At 34.5% G+C, this 20,394-nt stretch overlaps 1 protein-coding gene across 1 annotated transcript in view; it reads left to right on the top strand.

Moving 5' to 3' along the window:
* The window catches only part of WDR78 (WD repeat domain 78), a 129,093-nt gene that overhangs the window by 82,648 nt on the left and 26,051 nt on the right, over nt 1-20,394 (top strand). Inside the window, 1 exon segment of the mRNA XM_032614983.1 lies at nt 17,472-17,671. Within this exon segment, the coding sequence (XP_032470874.1) occupies nt 17,472-17,671 (200 nt within the window).

The following is a 20,394-nucleotide window of genomic DNA, read 5'->3' as shown; positions in this document are numbered from 1 at the left end:
AAATATAGTAGGAAATTTTTTAATGAGGTAAGATTTACATATAATAAAGTACATATATTTTAACTGCATAATTTGATATATTTAAGAATGTATAAGCCTATATAACTAATACTGTAATCAAGACAGAAACTATATTTACCAACCCCAAAAGTTCCCTTCTGCTGTTTTCCAGTCAAAATGTACACCCTTATAGACAGACATTAAGCTGATTTCTATCACTATAGAGAAATTGTTTTGGTATATCATATAAGTGGGTTCGTATAGTAAGTATTCTTTTGTGTCTGGCTTCTTTTACTTAACATAATGTTTTTGAGATTCATCTACATTGATATGTATAGTAGTTCATTTTTTGTACATTGATATGTATAGTAGTTCATTTTTTTTCCTGAGTACTACTCCTTTTTATGAATATACCATAATAATTTGTATATTCATTCACCTGCTGATGGACACCCGTACATCTTTGAGCTGTTGTGAATAAAGCTGCTATGACCATTTTTGTGTTTCTTTTTGTGGATATATGTTTTAATTTATCTTAGATAAATACCTAGAAATGGAATTATTGGGTCTTTGGATAGATGTATGTATAACTGCAAAATACGTTTCCAGATTATTTGTACCATATTACAATCCCACAAGAAATATACAGGAGTTGCTCCACCTTCTTTTTTTTTTTTTTGGCTGCGGTAGGTCTTCATTGCTGAACGGGGGCTACTCTTCATTGCGGTGGCTTCTCTTGTTGCAGAGCATGGGCTCTAGGCACGTGGGCTTCCGTAGTTGTGGTACACGGGCTCAGTAGTTGTGGCTGACAGACTGTAGAGTGCAGGCTCAGTAGTTGTGGTGAATGGGCTTAGTTGCTCGGCGGCATGTGGGACCTTCCCGGACCAGGGCTTGAACCCGTGTCCCCTACATTGGCAGGTGGATTCTTAACCACTGCCACTAGGGAAGCCCCGCATTCTTGATAATGCCTGCCGTTGGCAATCTTTTTAATAACTTTTTTTGTCATTTGTATATCTTCTTCTGTGTAATATTTGGTCAAGTTCTTTGTGCATTTTAAAATTGAGTTGTCTTTTTAAAAAAAAATCAAGTAGTAGGAGCTTTTTTTTAAAAAATATATTCTGGGTACAAGCTCTTTGAAAGATACAACTATTTTATTTAAGCCTATAACTTATATATTTGTCTGTTGTTGAGCAGACGTTTTTAATTTTGATGAAGTCTTATCTATCAGTTTTTCCTTTTGTAGTAAATACTTTCCATGTCTTCTCTAAGAAATCTTTGCCTGCCCCAAGGTTGCAAATGTCTTTGTCTTGTTTCTGAACTTAGGATAAAGGAATTCAGTATTTCATTGTTAAATGAGATGTTAAGTATAGTTTTTTATAGATGCCTTTTACTGGTTTGAGGAAATTTCCTTCTCATTCCAGTTTGCTAGACATTTTTAAACATAAATGGGTGTTGAATTTTGTTCAAAACATTTCCTAAATTATTAAAACAATTACGTAATTTTTTCCTTTAATCTGTCAATGTGGCCAGTTACAGTGCTTGATTTTAAAATGTTAAAACAAACTGAATTCCTCTGGTTAAACTTCACTTGGTTATGATATATTATCCTTTTTATATACTGTTGAATTCAATTTTCTAATACTCTATTGAGAATTTTCGTGACTAGTCTCATGCAACATATTTTTCTGTAATTTTCTGTTCCTTTGAAGTTCTTTAGTGTTATGATGGACTTATAATATGAGTTTTGAAAGTCTTCCCTCATTCTCTGTTTTCAAAAATTTTTGTGTATTATTTCTTCTTTAAATGTTTCATAAAATTTACCAGTGAAACCATCTGGGATGGAGTTTTCTTTACAGAAAGTTTTCAAATTGCAAATTTAATTTCTTTGACAAATATAGGGTTATTCTATTCCTACCTGTATCAGTTTTGGTAATCTGTGAGGAATTTACCCGTTTTGTCTATGTTGTTGAAATTATATGCATAAAGTTGTTTATAATATCCTCTCTTTAAATTGTTTTGATATCTGTAGGATTTATAGTGGTATCTCCTATTTCATTCTTGATATTGGTCATTTTTGACTTTTCTCTCTTTTTTATTAGTCTGGTTGGGGCTTTTTCAATTATAGTAATCCTTTCAAAAATATCTTCTTGTTTCAATGATTTTCTCAATGTTTTGGTCTTTTTAAAAAAAAACCAGTTATTTTCATTTTTACTTTTATGTTTTTCTTCGTTGAATTTAATCTACTCTTCTTTTTGTAGCTTCTTAAGATGGAAGTTTGGATCATTGATTTTACATCTTTTTTCGTGTCTAAGATAGGCATTTAATACTATAAATTTTCCTGCCTCTTACAAATATTGATATCTTGTGTTTTTATTATTATTCAGTTCCAAATAATTTTTAATTTTCCATGTGGGCTTTTCTTTGATGTTTAGGTTAGTTAAAAGTATACTGTTTAGTTTCCAAGTTTTTAGTAATTTTTTATTCATCTTTTCTTACTGAATTCTAATTTAACATCGGCATGGTGGTCAGAGAACATATTCTATATGATTTCTACCCTTTGAAATTTATTAAGAATTGTTTTATGGCCCAGCATATGATGAATATTCCACATTCAAGAAGATGGGGTATTCTATTATTTAGTGCAGTATTCTTTAGATGTTAATTATGTCAAATTGATTGATAGTGTTTTACAAATCTTTCATTTTTATTGAGTTTTTGCTGACTTGTTCTATCAACTAATGAGAGAGTATTGTTAGAATCTTTAATTATGATTATGGATTTGTCTCTATTTTCTCTAGGCTTATTAATTTTACTGTATATATTTGAGAGCTTTATTATCAGATACATTCATACTTAAATTGTTCTATCTAGTCTAGACCCCTACCTTCACACACTTTAGAAAAAGCTAATTTAAAAAGCAAGATAATCTGAACATAAGTTCACTGCTTGATAAAACAAACTTCAAACTGTATTGTTTGGAAGAAAACACAATCCGGTCATTCATGCTGTAAATTTTATGATGTACAGCCTCCAATAAAAATAATTACTAGTCACGTAAAGAAGCAGGAAAATGTGAGCCATAACTGAGAAAAATCAGTTAATAGAAACAGATGAAAAGATGACTGAGATGGTGCAAAAGCAGACAAGGACTTTTTTTTTTAATAGATCTTTATTGGAGTATAATTGCTTCACAATATTGTGTTAGTTTCTGTTATACAACAAAGTGAATCAGAAATATGTATACACCCGTCCTCACATCCCATCCCTCTTGAGTCTCTCTATGCCACCCCTCTAGGTCATCACAAAGCACTGAGCTGTTCTCCCTGTGCTATGCTGCTGCTTCCCACTAGCTAACTATTTTACATTCGGTAGTGTATATATGTTGATGCTACTCTCACATCACCCCAGCTTCCCCCTCCTACCCCGTGTTCTCAAGTCCATTCTCTATGTCTACGTCTTTATTCCTGCCCTGCAGCTAGGTTCATCAGTACCATTTTTTCTTTTAGATGCCATATATATGTATTAGCACATGGTATTTGTTTTTCTCTTTCTGGCTTACTTCACTCTGTATGACAGATTCTAGGTCCATCCACCTCACTACAAATAACTCAATTTCCTTTCTTTTTATGGCTGAATAATATTCCATTGTATATATGTGTTACATCTTCCTTATCCATTTATCTGTCGATGGACATTTAGGTTGGTTCCATGTCCTGGCTATTGTAAATAGTGTTGCAATAAACATTGTGGTACATGTCTTTTTGAATTATGGTTTTCTCAGGGTATATGCACAGTAGTGGGATTGCTGGGTCATATGGTAGTTCTATTTTTAGTTTTTAAAGGAACCTCCATACTGTTTTCCATAGTGGTTTTATCAATTTACATTGCCACCAACAGTGCAGGAGGGTTCCCTTTTCACCACACCCTTTCCAGCATTTATTGTTTCTAGATTTTTTGACAATGGCCATTCTGACTGGCATGAGGTGATACATCATTGTAGTGCTTTTTCTGGTTGGTTTTTCAAATTTTTATTTATTTATTTTTGGCTGTGTTGGGTCTTTGTTGTTGTGCACGGGCTCTCTTTGGTCATGGCAAGTGGGGGCTACTCTTCGTTGCAGTGCATGGGCTTCTCATTGCGGTGGCCTCTCTTGTTGCAGAGCACGGGCTCTAGGCACGCGGTCCTCAGCAGTTGTGGCATGCAGGCCCAGCAGTTGTGGCTCGTGGGTTCTGCAGTGCAGGCTCAGTAGCTGTGGTGCATGGACTTAGTTGCTCTGTGGCATGTGGGATCTTCCCAGAACAGGGCTTGAACCCGTATCCCCTGCATTGGCAGGCAGAGTCCCAACCACTGCAGCAGCAGGGAAGTCCCCTCATTGTACTTTTGATTTGCATTTCTCTAATAACTAGTGATGTTGAGCATCTTTTCATGTGCCTTTTGGCCATCTGTATGTCTTCCTTGGTGAAATGTATATTTAGGTCTGCTGTCCATTTTTTAACTGGGTTGTTTGTTCTTTTGATATTGAGCTCCATGAGCTGTTTGTATATTTTGGAGATTAATCCTTTGTCTGTTGTTTAATTTGCAAATATTTTCTCCCATTCTGAGGGTTGTCTTTTTGTCTAGTTTATGGTTTCCTTTGCTGTGCAAAAGATTTTAAGTTTAATTAAGTCCCGTTTGTTTTTATTTCCATTACTCTAGAAGGTAGGTCAAAAAAGATCTTGCTGTGATTTATGTCAGAGTGTTTTTCCTATGTTTTCCTCTAAGAGTTTTATAGTGTCTGGTCTTACATTTAGGTCTTTAATCCATTTGGAGTTTATTTTTGTGTATGGTATAAGGTAGTGTTCTAATTTCATTCCTTTACATGTAGCTGTCCAGTTTTCCAAGCACCACTTATTGAAGAGGCTGTCTTTTCTCCATTGTATGTTCTTGCCTCCATTGTCATAAATTAGATGACCATATGTGCGTTGGTTTATCTCTGGGCATTCTATCCTGTACCATTGATATATATTTCTGTTTTTGTGCCAGTACCATACTGTCTTGATTACTGTAGCTTTGTGGTATAGTTTGAAGTCAGGGTGCCTGATCCCTCCAGCTCTGCTTTTCTTTCTCAAGATCGCTTTGGCTATTTGGGGTCTTTTGTGTTTTCATATGAATTGTAAAATTTTTTGTTCTAATTCTGTGAAGAATGCCATTGGAAGTTAAATAGGGATTGCATTGAATCTGTAGATTGCTTTGGGTAGTATAGTCATTTTCACAATGTTGATTCTTCCAATCCAAGAACATGGTACGTTCCTCCGTTTATGTCATCTTTGATTTCTTTCATCAGTGTTTTATAGTTTTCTGAGTACAAGTCTTTTGCCTCCTTATGCAGGTTTATTCCTAGGTATTTTATTCTTTTTGTTGCAGTGGTAAATGGGAGTGTTTCCTTAATTTCTCTTTCTGATTTTTGTTGTTGGTGTATAGGAATGCCAGAGATTTCTGTGCATTAATTTTGTATCCTGCTACTTAACCAAGTTCATTGATTAGTTCTAGTAGTTTTCTGGTGGCATCTTTAGGACTTTTTATGTATGGTATCATGTCATCAGCACACAAAGTTTTATATCTTCTTTTCCAATTTATATTCCTTTTATTTCTTTTTCTTCTCTGATTGGTGTGGCTAGGACTTCCAAAACTATGTTGAATAAGAGTGGCGGGAATGGGCATCCTTGTCTTGTTCCTTATCTTAGTGGAAATGCTTTCAGTTTTTCACCATTGAGTATGATGCTTGCTGTGGTTTGTCATATATGGCCTTTATTATGGTGAGGTAGGTCCCCTCTATGCCCATTTTCTGGAGAGTTGTTATCCTAAATGGGTGTTGAATTTTGTCAAAAGCTTTTTCTGCATCTATTGAGATGATCATATGGTTTTTATTCCTTAATTTATTAATGTAGTGTATCACATTGATTGATTTGCATTTACTGAAGAATCCTTGCATCCCTGGGATAAATCCCACTTGATCATGGTGTATGATCCTTTTAATGTGCTGTTGGATTCTGTTTGCTAGTATTTTGTTGAGGATTTTTGCATCTACGTTCATCAGTGATATTGGTCTATAATTTTCTTTATTTTGTGATATATTTTTCTGGTTTTGGTATCAGGGTGATGGTGGCTTTGTAGAATGAATTTGGGAGTGTTTCTCCCTCTGCTTTTTTTTGGAAGAGTTTGAGAAGGATTGCTGTTAGCTCTTCTCTTGATGTTTGATAGAATTCTTCTGTAAGGCCATCTGGTCCTGGACTTTTTTTTTGTCAAAGATTTTTAATTACGGTTTCAATTTCATTTCGTGTGATCAATCTGTTTATATTTTCTAATTCTTCCTGGTTCAGTAGTGGAAAATTGTACCTTTCCAAGAATTTGTTCATTTCTGCATGGTTGTCCATTTTATTGGCATATAGTTGTCTGTCGTAGTCTCTTATAATCCTTTGTATGCCTGCAGTGTCACTTGTGATTTCTACTTTATAATTTCTAATTTTATTGATTTGTGTCCTCTCCCTTTTTTTCTTGAGTAGTCTGGCTAAGGGTTTATTAATTTTGTTTATCTTCTTAAAGAACCAGCTTTTAGTTTTATTGATCTTTGCTATTTTTTCTTCATTTCTATTCATTTATTTCTGCTCTGATCTTTATGATCTCTTTCCTTCTACTAACTTTAGGATTTGCTTGTTCTTCTTTCTCTAGTTGCTTTAGGTTTAAGGTTAGATTGTTTATTTGTAGTTTTTCTTGTTTCTTGAGGTAGGATTGTATTGCTATAAACTTTCCTCTTAGAACTGCTTTTGCTGCATCCCATAGGTTTTGGGTCATTGCATATCATTATCATGTGTTTCTAGGTATTTTTTAATTTCGTCTTTGAGGTCTTCAGCAATCTCTTGGTTATTTAGTAACGTATTCTTTAGCCTCCATGTATTTGTGTTTTTTACGGTTTTTTCCTGTAATTTATTTCCAATCTCATAGTGTTGTGGTCAGAAAAGATGCTTGATATGATTTCAATTTTCTTAAATTTACCAAGGCTTGATTTGTGACCCAAGGTGTGATCTATCCTGGAGAATGTTCCATGAACCCTTGAGAAGAAAGTGTATTCTGCTGTTTTTGGATGGAATGTCCTATAAATATCAATTAAGTCCATCTTGTTTAATGTATCATTTAAAGCTGTGTTTCCTTATTTATTTTCATTTTGGGTGATCTGTCCATTGGTGTAAGTGGGGTGTTAAAGTCCCTTACTATTATTGTGTTACTGTTGATTTCTCCTTTCATGGTTGTTAGCATTTGCCTTGCATATTGAAGTGCTCCTGTGTTGGGTGCATAAACATTTATAATTGTTATATCTTCTTCTTGGATTGATCCTTTGATCATTATGTACTGTCCCTCCTTATCTCTTGTAACATTCATTATTTTAAAGTCTATTTTATCTGATACGAATATTGCTACTCCAGCTTTCTTTTGATTTCCATTTGCATGGAATATCTTTTTCCATCCCTTCACTTTCAGTGTGTATGTGTCCATAGGTCTGAAGTGGGTCTCTTGTAGACAGCACATAGATGGGTCTTGTTTTTATATGCATTCAGCCAGTCTGTGTCTTTTGGCTGGGCATTTAATCCATTTACATTCAAGGTTGTTATTGATATGTGTGTTCCTATTACAGTTTTCTTAATTGTTTTGGGTTTGTTTTTGTGCATCTTTTTTTTTTCTTGTGTTTCCCACCTAGAGAAGTTTCTTTAGCATTTGTTGTAAAACTGTTTTGGTGGTGCTGAATTCTCTTAGCTTTCAATTGTCTGAAAATCTTTTAATTTCTCTGTCATATCTGAATGAGATCCTTGCTGGATAGAGTAATCTTGGTTGTAGGTTTTTCTCTTTTATCACTTTAAGTATATCCTGCCACTCCCTTCTGACCTTCAGAGTTTCTGCCGAAAAATCAGCTGCTAATCTTATTGGGATTCCTTTGTATGTTATTTTTTGTTTTTCCCTTGCTGCTTTTAATATTTTTTTGTGTGTTTAATTTTTGTTAGTTTGATTAATATGTGTCTTGGTGTGTTTCTCCTAGGGTTTATCCTGTATGGGACTCTCTGCACTCCTGGACTTGGGTGACTGTTTCCTTTCCCATGTTAGGGAAGTTTTCCACTATAATGTCTTCAAATATTTTCTCAGTCCCTTTCTTTTTCTCTTCTTCTTCTGGGACCCATATAGTTCGAATGTTGGTGTGTTTAGTGTTGTCCCAGTGGTCTCTGAGATTGTCTTCAATTCTTTTCATTCTCTTTTCATTATTCTGCTCCTCTGCAGTTATTTCCACGATTTTGTCTTCCAGCTCACTTATTCGTTCTTCTGCCTCAGTTATTCTGTTATTGATTCCCTCTAGTGTATTTTTCATTTCAGTTACTGTGTTGTTCATCTCTGTTTGTTTGTTCTTTAGTTCTTCTAGATCTTTGTTAAACATTTCTTGTATTTTCTCGATCTGTGCCTCCATTTTTTTCCCGAGATTCTGGATTATTTTTACTGTCATTACTCTGAATTCTTTTTCAGGTCGAGTGCCTATTTCCTCTTCAAGTTTTTGGTCTTGTAGGTTTTTACCTTGCTGCTTCATCTGTGGCATAATTTTCTGCCATCTCATTTTTTTTTTTTTAATGAGTAGGATTGTGTTCCTGTCTTACTGGTTGTTTGGCCTGAGGCTTCCAACTCTGGAGTTTGTAGGCTGTTGGGTAGAACTGGGTCTTGGTGCTGAGATGAGGACCTCTGTGAGACCTCACTCCAGTGAATATTCCATGGGGTCTGAGGTTCTCTGTTAGTCCAGTGGTTTAGACTCAGAGCTCCCTCTGCAGAGCTGGCCGAACCCCCGGCTAGTGAACGAAGATCTGGTTCACTTGGGGGTTCTTCCCACCTCCTTGGGTGTCAGGGTTCCCCACCAGTGGCCAGCAGGTGCCCTAATTGTAGGGAGACACTAACTCGAGGCAAGGAATTTTAAAAAGCTATTTTACCCAGAATAGCTAACACAATATTGAAGGAGAAGAACAAAGTTGGAGGACTGGAATTACCTGACTTCAAGAATTACCATAAAGGTACAGTGGTTAAGACAGTGTGGTGTTGGTGAAAGAATAGACACACAGATCAATGAGACAGAACAGAAAGCCCAGAATAGATACATATAAGTATAGCCAACTAATCTTTGACCAAAGAGGAAAGGCAATACAATGGAAAGAAAAGATAGTCTTTTCAACAAATGGTACTGGAACAACTGAATATTTATGGGAAAAATAAAGAATGTAGATACAGACCTTACACTTTTCAGAAAAATTAACTCAAAATGGATCACAAACCTCAATGTAAGATGCAGAACTATAAAACTCATAGAAGACAACACAGGAGAAAATCTAGAGGATATTGGGTATGATGATGACTTTTTAGATTTAACATCAAAAGCATGATCTATTGAAAGAAATAATTGATAATCCAGACTTCATTACAATTAAAAAGTTATACCATATTAAAAAAAAAGTTATACCATATTGATACTGTATGACCCAGAAATTTCACTCCTGGATATATAGCCAAAAAAACCAAAAACACTAATTCTGAAATGTACATTAGCAGCATTATTTACAATTGCCAAGATATGGAACCAACCTAAGTGTCCATCAACAGATAAACGGATAAAGAAAAAATATATATACAATGGAATACTACTCAGCCAAAAATAAAAATGAAAATTTGCCATTTGCAGCAAAATGGATGGATTTGGAGGGCATTATGCTAAGTGAAATAAGTCAGACAGAGAAAGACGTGTACTGTGTATCACTTATATGTGGCATCTAAAAATACAAAAAACTAGTGAATATAACAAAAGAAGAAGCAAACTTATAGAGAACAAACTAGTGGCTACCAGTGAGGAGAGGGAACGTAGGAGGGGCCGTGTAGGGGATTAAGAGATACAAGCTATTAGGTATAGGATAAGCTACAAGAATATATTGTACAACACATGGAATATAGCCAATTTTTATAATTACTGTAAATGGAGTATAATCTTTAAAAATTATGAATCACTATATTGTACATACTTAACTTATATAATATTGTACAGCAACTATACTTCAATAAAAACTAATTTAAAAAAACACAAAAAAACTTATGCCCTATGAAAGACATTGTCAATAGAATGAGAAGTCAAGTCACAGACTGGAGAAAATACAAAAGACATATCTGGTAAAGGACTCATCCAATATATAAAAATATCTCTTAAAACTCAACAATAAGGAAACATAATTTTTAAAAATGGGCAAAAGACCTAACAGATACCTCACCAAAGAGATATACAGAGGGCAAATAAGCATGTAAGAAGATACTCAACATTATATATTAAGGAACTTCCAATTAAAACATCAATGAGATACCACCACAAAACTATTGAATAGCTAAAATCCAAAACATTGATACTACCAAATGCTAGCAAAGATGTGGAGCAACAAGTATTCTCATTCAGTGTTGGTGGGAATGCACAATAGTTCATCCACTTTGGAAGATAGTTTGGCAGTTTCTTACAAAACTAAACATGCTGTAACCATATGGTCCATAACTGCACTCCTTGGTATTTACCCAAAGGAGTTGAATAATTATATCCACACAGAAATCTGCATGCAGATGTTTATAGCAGCTTTATTCATAATAGCCCAAACTTGAAGGCAAACAAATGTTCTTCAGTAGGTGAATGGATGAATAAATTGCAGTATATCCAGACAATAGAATATTATTCAGCACTAAAAAGAAATTACTTATCGAGCCATGAACAGACATGGAGAAAACCTAAATGCATGTTACTAAGTGAAAGAAGCCAATCTGAAAAGGCTACATGCTCTGATTACAACTGTATGACATTCTGGAAAGGGAAAAAGTATGGAGACAGTAAAAAAATCAGGCGTTTCCAGGGATTAGAGGGTTGGGAGAAATGAATAAGCAGAGCACATAAGATTTTTAGAGTGATGAAACTATTCTGCATGATACATAATTGTGGGTACATGTCATTGTACACTCATCCAAACCCATAGAATGTACAACACCAAGAGTGAATCCTAATGTAAACTATGGACTTTGGGGGATAATGATTTGTCAGTATGGGTTCACTGATTGTAACAAATGTACTAGTGGTGCAGGATGTTGATCTGGAAGAGGCTGTGCATATATCTGTGTGTGAGTATTTGGGAACTCTGCACTTTGAGTTCATTTTTGCTGTGAACCTAAAACTACTCTAAAAAAATAAAGTTTATTAAAGAAAAAGCTATAAAAATATGCTTAAGGATTTAAAGAAAATAAGAATACAATGAGGAAAGTAATGAAAGCTACATATAGGACCAAACAGAACTTCTAGAGCTGAAATACATAATACATGAAATGAAAAATTTACTGTTTGGGTTTAACAGAATACTAAAAACTGAAGAAGATCAGTGAACTCAAAGACAAGCAAGAGGAACATTCCAAACTGGAGTACAGAGATAAACAAGGCCAAAAAAAAAAAAAAAGAGCCTCAGTGACCTGTGTCACAAGATCATGTGATTTAATATGCATGTAATTGGAATTGTAGTACTAGAATAAAGAGGAGGGAAAGCAGAAAAATATTTGAAGAAAGAGTAGCTAGAAATTTTCCATACTTGAAAAAAATCTTTAAACCAACAATTATAAGAAGCTCAATGAAACCCAAGCAAGATAAACACAATGAAAACCACACTGAGGCACATAAGTAATATATCAAAAAAAAGAACGTTTAAAAGTTGCCAGAAAAAACATGTTACATTTAGGGAAGAAAGCTAATAATGCCCTTATTTCTTAACAGAAGCCAGAAGCCAGTGCAATGACACTTTTACTGTGCTAAAAAATTCTATATGTAGAGAAAATATCCTTCAAAAATCAAGGTGAAATAAAAACATGTTCAGACAAACAAAAACTGAGAGAATTCATTGCTAGCAGACCAGCACTGTAAAAAATATTAAAGGAAGTTCTTCAGACTGATGGAAAATAATAATAGAAACCAGAATCTAAACAAAGAAATGGAAAATGCTAGAATTTGAAAATGTGAGTAAAAGTAAGAGACATTTCTTACCATTTTAAATTTCTTTAAAGATAATTAATTGACACTATAATTCTATATTTTATATGGCAAAGCAAAGGACCTAGAATAACTAAATCAACTTTGAAACAGAAGAATAAAGTTGAAGGACTTACCCCACCAGATTACAAGTGACTATAAAGCTACAGTAATCAAGGCGGTGTGGTATTTGTCTAAGGATAGACATATAGATGATTGAAACAGAGTAGTGAGTACAGAAATAAACACAGACCTATATGGTCAACTGATTTTTAACAAACATGCCAAGGTGATTCAATAGAGGAAGGCTGATCTTTTAAAAATGGTGCTGAAACAATTGGATATCCATAGGGGCAGAAAAATGAAGATCAACTGTCACCTCATATGTATAAATTAACTCAGAATGGGCCATAGATTTAAACGTAAAAATTAAAACTATAAAGTTCTAGAAGAAGATATAAGAAAAATTATTTGTGATCTTAGTGTAAGAAAAGATACTTAATACACAAAAATCCCAAGGCATAAAGGAAAAAAATAAGACTTTTGCAAGAGTTAAAACACCTGCTCTTTGGATAACACTGATAGGAAAAAAATGCAAGGCAACAGACTAGAAAAATATGTTTACAATACATACATCTGACTAAAGACTTAAGTTTTGAATATGTAATGGACATTTATTTACAGCCCAATAAAAAGAAGATAAACAGACTAATGAAAAAACAGACAAAAGATTGTAAAGCAATTATACTCTAATAAAGATGTTAAAAAAATTAGACAAAAGGTTTGAACAGGAACTTCACCCAACAAATAGACACCTGAAAATGTACTAAACATAGTCATCAAGGAAATGCAAGTTAAAATCAATACACTAGCCGGAATGGCTGAAATTAAAAAGACTGACAAAACCAAGTGTTAGCAAAAACATGGAGCAGCTTGGGTTTTTCATATATTGCTGTGTAAGTATAAAATTGTACAACCCAGACGTCTGCTAGGAAGTTCCTTAAAATGTTAAACACAGATCCATCCAATGACCCAATAATCCTTTTCCTGGATATTTACCCAAGAGAAAAAAATATGTCCACAAAAAAGACTTATATAAGAATGCTCATTATAGCTTTATTCATAATAACCCCAAACTGGAAAAAGCCCAGGTATCCATCAGTAGGTCAATGCTTAAACAAATGCTGGAGCACTACTCAGCAGTAAAACTGAGTGCACTACTTATATACATAATAACCTTGATGGATTTCAAAAACAGTGTTAAGTGAAAGAATTCAGACACAAAAGAATGCATACCAATGGGCCCATTTTCATGATATGCTATAACCAACAAAACTACTCCAAGGTTTTAGAAATTAAACCAGTGCCTGCCTATGGTAGATTAGGTTTGACTGGAAAGTAGTATGAGGAAACTTTTTCGGTTGATGGATATATTCTGCATCTTGATTGGATTGTTGGTTACATCAGTGTGTATATTTATCAAAACTCATCAAACTGTACAGCTAAAACCTATGCATGTCAATGATTGTAATTTTTTTCACAATTAAAAAATGCTGTGGTATTTATATTATCTGGGATTCATTTAAAGAGTGATATACCACTGTTATTTTTTAACAGCTTTACTGAAGTATAAGTGACAATAAACTGCCAATGCTTAAGGCATACAATTCAAAAGCTTTGATATATCACCACAATCAATCAATATATACAATTATATATAATGATATATATGTATATCTCAAATGTTTTTTTCATGTTTTTTATAATCCTTCCTTCTTATTCCTCTTTGCCCCTCTCCTATCCTTAAGAAGCCACTGATTTGCTTTATATCCTTATATAGATTAGTAGTTTGCATTTTCTAGAATTTTATATAAATGTACATTATGTACTCTTTTTTATCTAGCTTCTTTTCCTCAGCAAAATTATTAAAATCAAAATTATTTCAGATTCACTCATGTGGTTGCATGTATCAATTGTTCACTCTTTTTTATTACTGACTAGTATTCCATTGTATGAATATCCTATACTATGTTTATCCTTTCACCTGTTGATTTATATTTGTTTCTAGTCTGGGGCCATTACAAATAAAGTTGGTAAAAATATTGGTATACAAGTCTTTGTACGGGCATTTGCATTCATTTTTCTTGGGTCAGTACCTAGGAGTGGAATGGGTGGATCACATGTGAGATACAAATTTAACTTTCTTTCTTTTCTCATATACGCTTTCTAAGCAGTGCTTTAGCTGAAACTCATAAGATTTGATATGTTGTAATTTCAGTTCATTAAAATGTATTTTAAAATTTCTCTTGAGACTTCGTTGACCCATGTGTTGTTATAAATGTGTTAATATACAAATATTTTGGAATTTTCTAGCTATCTTTCTCTTATTTCTAATTTAATTCCATTGTGGTCTAAAGTCGTTTTATGGTCCATAATATGGTCCATCTTAAAGAATGTGCTATGGTACTTGAGAAGAATATATATTCTGGTGTTTTTGAATAGAATGTTCTATAAATGTTGGTTAGGTCAAGTTGGTTGATAGTGATGTTCAGGCCATCTGATTTTCTGCCTACTTGTTCTACCAGTTATTGAGAGAGGAGTGTTGAAATCTCCAATTATAATTGTGTATTTATGTCTCCTTTCAGAGCTATTGGTTTTGATTGTTTATTTGTTTCATGTATTTTGAAGTTGTTAGGTACATACATATTTTGGTTTGTTATAATTCTTGGAGAATCAATTGCTGAGTTTGCTAATTTATGCAGGCAGAGATCTGAGGAATATAGGTGGAAATGGGTATTAAGGGTATAGGATAATGATGGAAGGAATATAAAGTCAGATCAGGTCAAAGTTAATATGGTTCCGCTGAGCGGAGATTCTGGGTACAGTGTTGTAGTTTAAGGATTAGAGATGGCTTTAAGAATTTTTTATTTGGTTGGCTGATAATGGACCAAAATGTGGCCTTTACTAAGTGGAGCTGAAGTATCAGAACTGTCTTGGTATACTCTAAAGAAAGGTATCCAAAGGCATAGGGACTTTCTAACGTTAGAGCGGACTTATCATGATGACCTGCCTGGTCACTCCAAGAGGGTCCAGATAACATACCTTTCATCACAATTGTGAGAAATAAACTTGTGAGGGAGAGCCCCAACATCCTTGAAGAGCTCTGTGGTCACTCTTCTGTAGGTCAGAATTTATAGTGAGAGCTGCTGCCTCTGAACTGGGGCCTTAAATACAATAAGGGTAATTGGATCCTGAAGGTGAGGGGGCTAAAGGGCAGCATTTAATTGCCAGAGGAAATGTAGGCGTGGTTACCATAATGGGGACAAGGCAGTAATGAGAATAGTCTGACTTGCAGAGACCCAGGGCACTGGCTAGTTGATTATGATGTCCTTAGAAGAGAAATTGGTAGGTGGTGTATTAGTTTGCTAGGACTGCCATAACAAAATACCACAAACTGAGTGGCTTAAACAATAGAAATTTACTTCCTTACAGTTCTGGGGGCAGGAAGTCCAAGATCCAGGTGCCAGCAACATTGGTTTCCTCTGAGGCCTCTCTCCTTGGCTTGCAGATGGCCACCCTCTTGCTGCCTCTTTACATGGTCTTTTCTCTGTGTGTGTGCATCCCTTGTCTCTCTTGATGTGTCTAAATTTCCTCTTCTTATAAGGATACCAATCATATTGGATTGGGACCCACACTAATAGCCTAATTTTACCTTAATCACCTCTTTAAAGCCCTTGTCTCAAAATACTATTACATTCTGAGGTACTACATTCTTAGGACTTCAATATATGAATTTTGGGGAGAAATGTTTCAGCCCATAACAGACACACTTCTTGTAAATTCTTAATCTGTGTAAGCAGTAGAGTTCTAGGTCAAGTGTTTCTAACTTGAAACACTAAAAAACAAAGTCACAGCCCCTTAACCTATTCCTATTCTTGAGCCAGTTTATAGAACCAGAACTTCTTGAATGAAGGGGAGACTGGGTCCCTTTGAGAATGTATCACGCTACACTGCCAAGAATGTATACTGTTAATATTTATCCCAGCTTTCCCCATAGGGATCTATAGCCTTTTACAAGGGTGACTGTGCATTGCGGATAAGGAAATAATCAGAAATTTCAGGGATTACTGAACAGTGGCTCTGAGTTCACACTAGCTCTGGGAGACCCAAAACATCACTGGAGTCTACAAGTCAGAGTAAGGACTTGTAAAAGTCAGGTGATCTACAGAATTTTAGATCAGGTTCATCTCACAGTGGGTCCACTGAATCATCCTGTGGTTATTTCCCCTGTTCCAGAATGTATACTTGAAATAGAAATATTCAGAAACTGGCAGAATCCCCACATGTGATTCTTGACCTGTGGAGTGAGGGCTAATATGGGAGGAAAAGGCGAAGTGGAAGCCACTAGAGCTGCCTATACCTATGAAAATAGTACATCATAGCAATACCACCTTTCTGGAGGGATTTCAGAGATTAATGCTACCACCAAGGACCTGAAATATGCAGGAATTGTTGACTCTCACCATTCAACTCATCTGTTTAGCTTACATAGAAAACACACGGATCCTAGAGAAAAACAGTGGATTATTGTAAACTTAACCACGTGGTGACTCCAATTGCAGCTGTTGTTTCAGATAGGGTTTCACTGCCTGAGCAAATTAACGTATCTCATGGTACCTGGTGTGTAGCTATTGATAAGACAAATGTGTTTTTTTTCCCTCAATACCTGTTGGTAAAACCACCAGAAGCTATTTGCTTTCAGATGGTCAGGTTAGCAGTACACCTTCACGGTTCTGCTTCATGTCATAATTTAGTCTGCAGGGAGCTTTCCCTTCAGCAGAACATCACACTGGTCCATTACATTGTTGATATTGTGCTGATTGGACCTAGTGAACAGGAAGTAGACTTAACTGGTAAGACATTTGCATGTCAGAGGGTGAGAAATAAATCTGACAAAATTTCAGGGGCCTTCCACCTCAGTGAAATTTCAAAGGGTCCAGTGGCATGGAATATGTCAAGATATATACCTTCTAAGGTGAAGGATACATTGTTGCATCTGGTTCCCCTTCAACCAAAAAAAAAAAAAAGAGACACAATGCCTAGTGGACCTCTTTGCATTTTAGAGGCAACATATTCCTCATTTGGATGAGTCCTCTGGTCCATTTACTAAGTGGTCTGAAAAACCAATAGCTTTGAGTGGGGCCTAGAATGACAGAATATTCTGCAACAGGCTCAGGCAGCTATTCAGGGTACCCATATGACCCAGCAGATCCAATGATGGCTGAAGTGTCAGTGGTAGATAGAGATGCCCTTTGGAGACTTTGGTAGATTCCTGTAGGTATAAAGCACAATGATCTTCTTTTTGATTTGACTTAATTTTAGAACCAGAACCTGAAGACTTTTTAGTAGGTGAAAAACTTGAAGAGGTAGAAGAAGAGGTTAAGAAGGAAGAGGAAGAAGAAATAGAAATAGGTTCAGAACAATCAACAATACCAGCCAATTTGGAACGACTTTGGTCCTTTTCCTGCGACTTAACCAAAGGCCTTAATGTGAGCAGCCTTGCCTGGAATAAAAAAAATCCAGTAAGTTATCAAACATTTTAGTAATTCTGTCTCTAGCATTTAAGGGCACTTGTCAAGTATTAATGAAAACTTTTTTTTCTCAGCTATTAGGCAAGGGCTTTAAATGGACATAACCCCTAGTTTTAAAATTCCTCTAAAAACAAGTTTATGTTTTTAAAAGGGGAAAACGCAAACAGTTACAAAATGATGGTTTTCTCCTTTAATATGAAAATGTCACCATTTTTATTTTAGGAGATGTACTTGGGACATGGCATTCTCTGAATCCACATGAGATATTAAGTGAACAAGAAGATAGTATATATTTATTTAGTTTAACATGGTACCAAATTCATGTGCTCAAATTTGTGTTCTCTTTAAAGTAATCATATTTGGAAGTATATACTTAATCCAGTGACCCTGAACATGTGCAAAATGATTTTGAGATTCCTTAAAATACTATAACTACTAATAGCAGCAAATACTTAAACAGCACCTACTATGTACCAGGCACTATTGTAAATGTTTTACTTGTATTATCACAACTCTACTATTTTCCTCATTATGTTGATGAGGAAACTGAAGCACAGAAAGGATAAATAACTTGCCCAAAGTTATGTAACCAGTAAGTGAAACAGAATTCAAACCCAGACATCTGGCTCCAGAGTTCTTGCTTTTAGCTACTGCACTGCTAAGAATCATCCTGAGGAGAATTAGATGAATCATCAAGTGGGAGAATGGTATGTTTGCTTGTCAAAAAGAGATGATTATAGAGTAATGAGACTTATTTTTTCCTGTGGTTTATAAACTCATTCTGAAGACATGATTCTCCACTAGTAATTTCAAAAATCTTTTGTGTAATGGCAGTATCTTTGGAATAAATATTTGGTGTATTTTTAAAATGGTCAAAACTAATTTGTTTAAATTGTCTTGTATTATCCATGTTTTAAGAACTAGCCTTATTATTTTATTGCTACACCTTATAAGGTACTGTGCGCAAACATGATAGTTGTTATGGCTATTAAATGGGTGAATGGAGTCAAAAGGTACGAACTTCCAGTTATAAAATAAATAAGTCATGCTGTAATGTGCAGCATGGTGACTATAGTTAATAATACTGCATTGCATATTTGAAAGTTGCTAAGACAGTAGATCTTAAAAGTTCTCATCACAAGAAAAAAATTCTGTAGCTATGTATAGTGATGCATATTAACTAGACTTTTTGTGATGATCATTTCACAATATATACAAATATTGAATCATTATGTTGTACACATGAAACTAATATAATGTATGTCAATTATACCTCAATAAAAAAATTAATGCTAAAACAACCTAAAAAAATCATTTTTGTTGAAACCTAAATTACAGCATTCTTAAATTATATATATTATTTTTGAATAAAATAGAATACTATTAGTATGGATTTGTCTTTATAAAACTATTTGGGAACATCTTGTAGATAAGTGAAATTTAATAAATCAATAATAACCATGTAATAAGTACAGATGAATCATTTTAAGAAACTGGATATACTAGCATTTAAACATTATTATTGCTATTGAGAATAAGATTAATTTTGAATGAAGCTAAAAAATATATGACAGGTGCCATCTATCATATTTATTAATTCATTCTACAAATATTTATTGAACATTAACTCTGTGCCAGGAACTCTGTTAAAGCGCTGGAGATACAGTAGTAATTTAGTCACACATAGACACTGACCATATAATACTTTCCTATGTGCTTTAATAAAGAAAATAAATAATGCTGTGGGAACATATAAGAGAGGCTTGTGAATGCTTCTTAGAGGAAGTGACGCCTGTGCTGAGTCTAGAAGAGATGAATAGGAGTTTGTCAATGTTAAGATAAAAAGGGTTGTGGTGAAGAGTATTTTAAGGCAGAGGGAATTGTGGAGACACGATGTTGGCTTGAAGGTAAGGTGGTGGCAGGACTGTGTTTGTAATATTTCTGATTACAGAGAAGAGGCAGGGTTTGGTCGATCATTAAACTTTTGTCCATACATCCTTATACAGTTGACCTTGAACAACGAGGGGGTTGGGATGCCAACCCCCCATGCAAATGAAAATCCAACTATAACTTTTGACTCTCCCAAAACTTAACGACTAATGCCTATAGTAGCTGACTGGAAGCCTTGCCAATAACATAGTCAATTAACACATATCTTGTGTGTGATATGTATTATATACTGTATTCTTACAATAAAGTAAGCTAGAGAAAAGAAAATGTTATTAAGGAAATCATCAGAGAAAATACATTTATAGTACTGTATTTATCAATACCGTTAAGCTTATGTCATCTGTTTAACAGATGAATACTCTGTCAGTACCTGCATCAATACTATCTTATATGATACAAAACACTGTTGATGTTACATGTATTACTAACAGCAGACATCAAAAATGAAAATATCATGTGAAAAATAAATTCATATTTGTTTACAGGTATAATGATTTATGCATTGATAATGAAGAAGCAGCAATATGATTGCTTAATGGTAGCCTAGTGTAATTGATATGATTGCTTCAGTATAGCCTAGCCTATAAACTAATGAGTGAATTATTATAAAGTTTTTATGACATACAGTATTACAGTCATATTCATAATACAATATTGGAAACACTGTTACATTAAAAAAAAAACCTACTTACCTGTGATGATAGGCTGATATGCAGTTTCTCCAATTATGAGAGAGAGGCATACTTTATGGTAATGTAGTTCTT

The sequence above is a fragment of the Phocoena sinus genome, chromosome 1 (assembly GCF_008692025.1).
Source record: "Phocoena sinus isolate mPhoSin1 chromosome 1, mPhoSin1.pri, whole genome shotgun sequence".
NCBI lineage: Eukaryota > Metazoa > Chordata > Mammalia > Artiodactyla > Phocoenidae > Phocoena > Phocoena sinus.
Note: the sequence above shows the minus strand (reverse complement) of the source record. Positions and strands in the feature narration are given on the sequence as shown.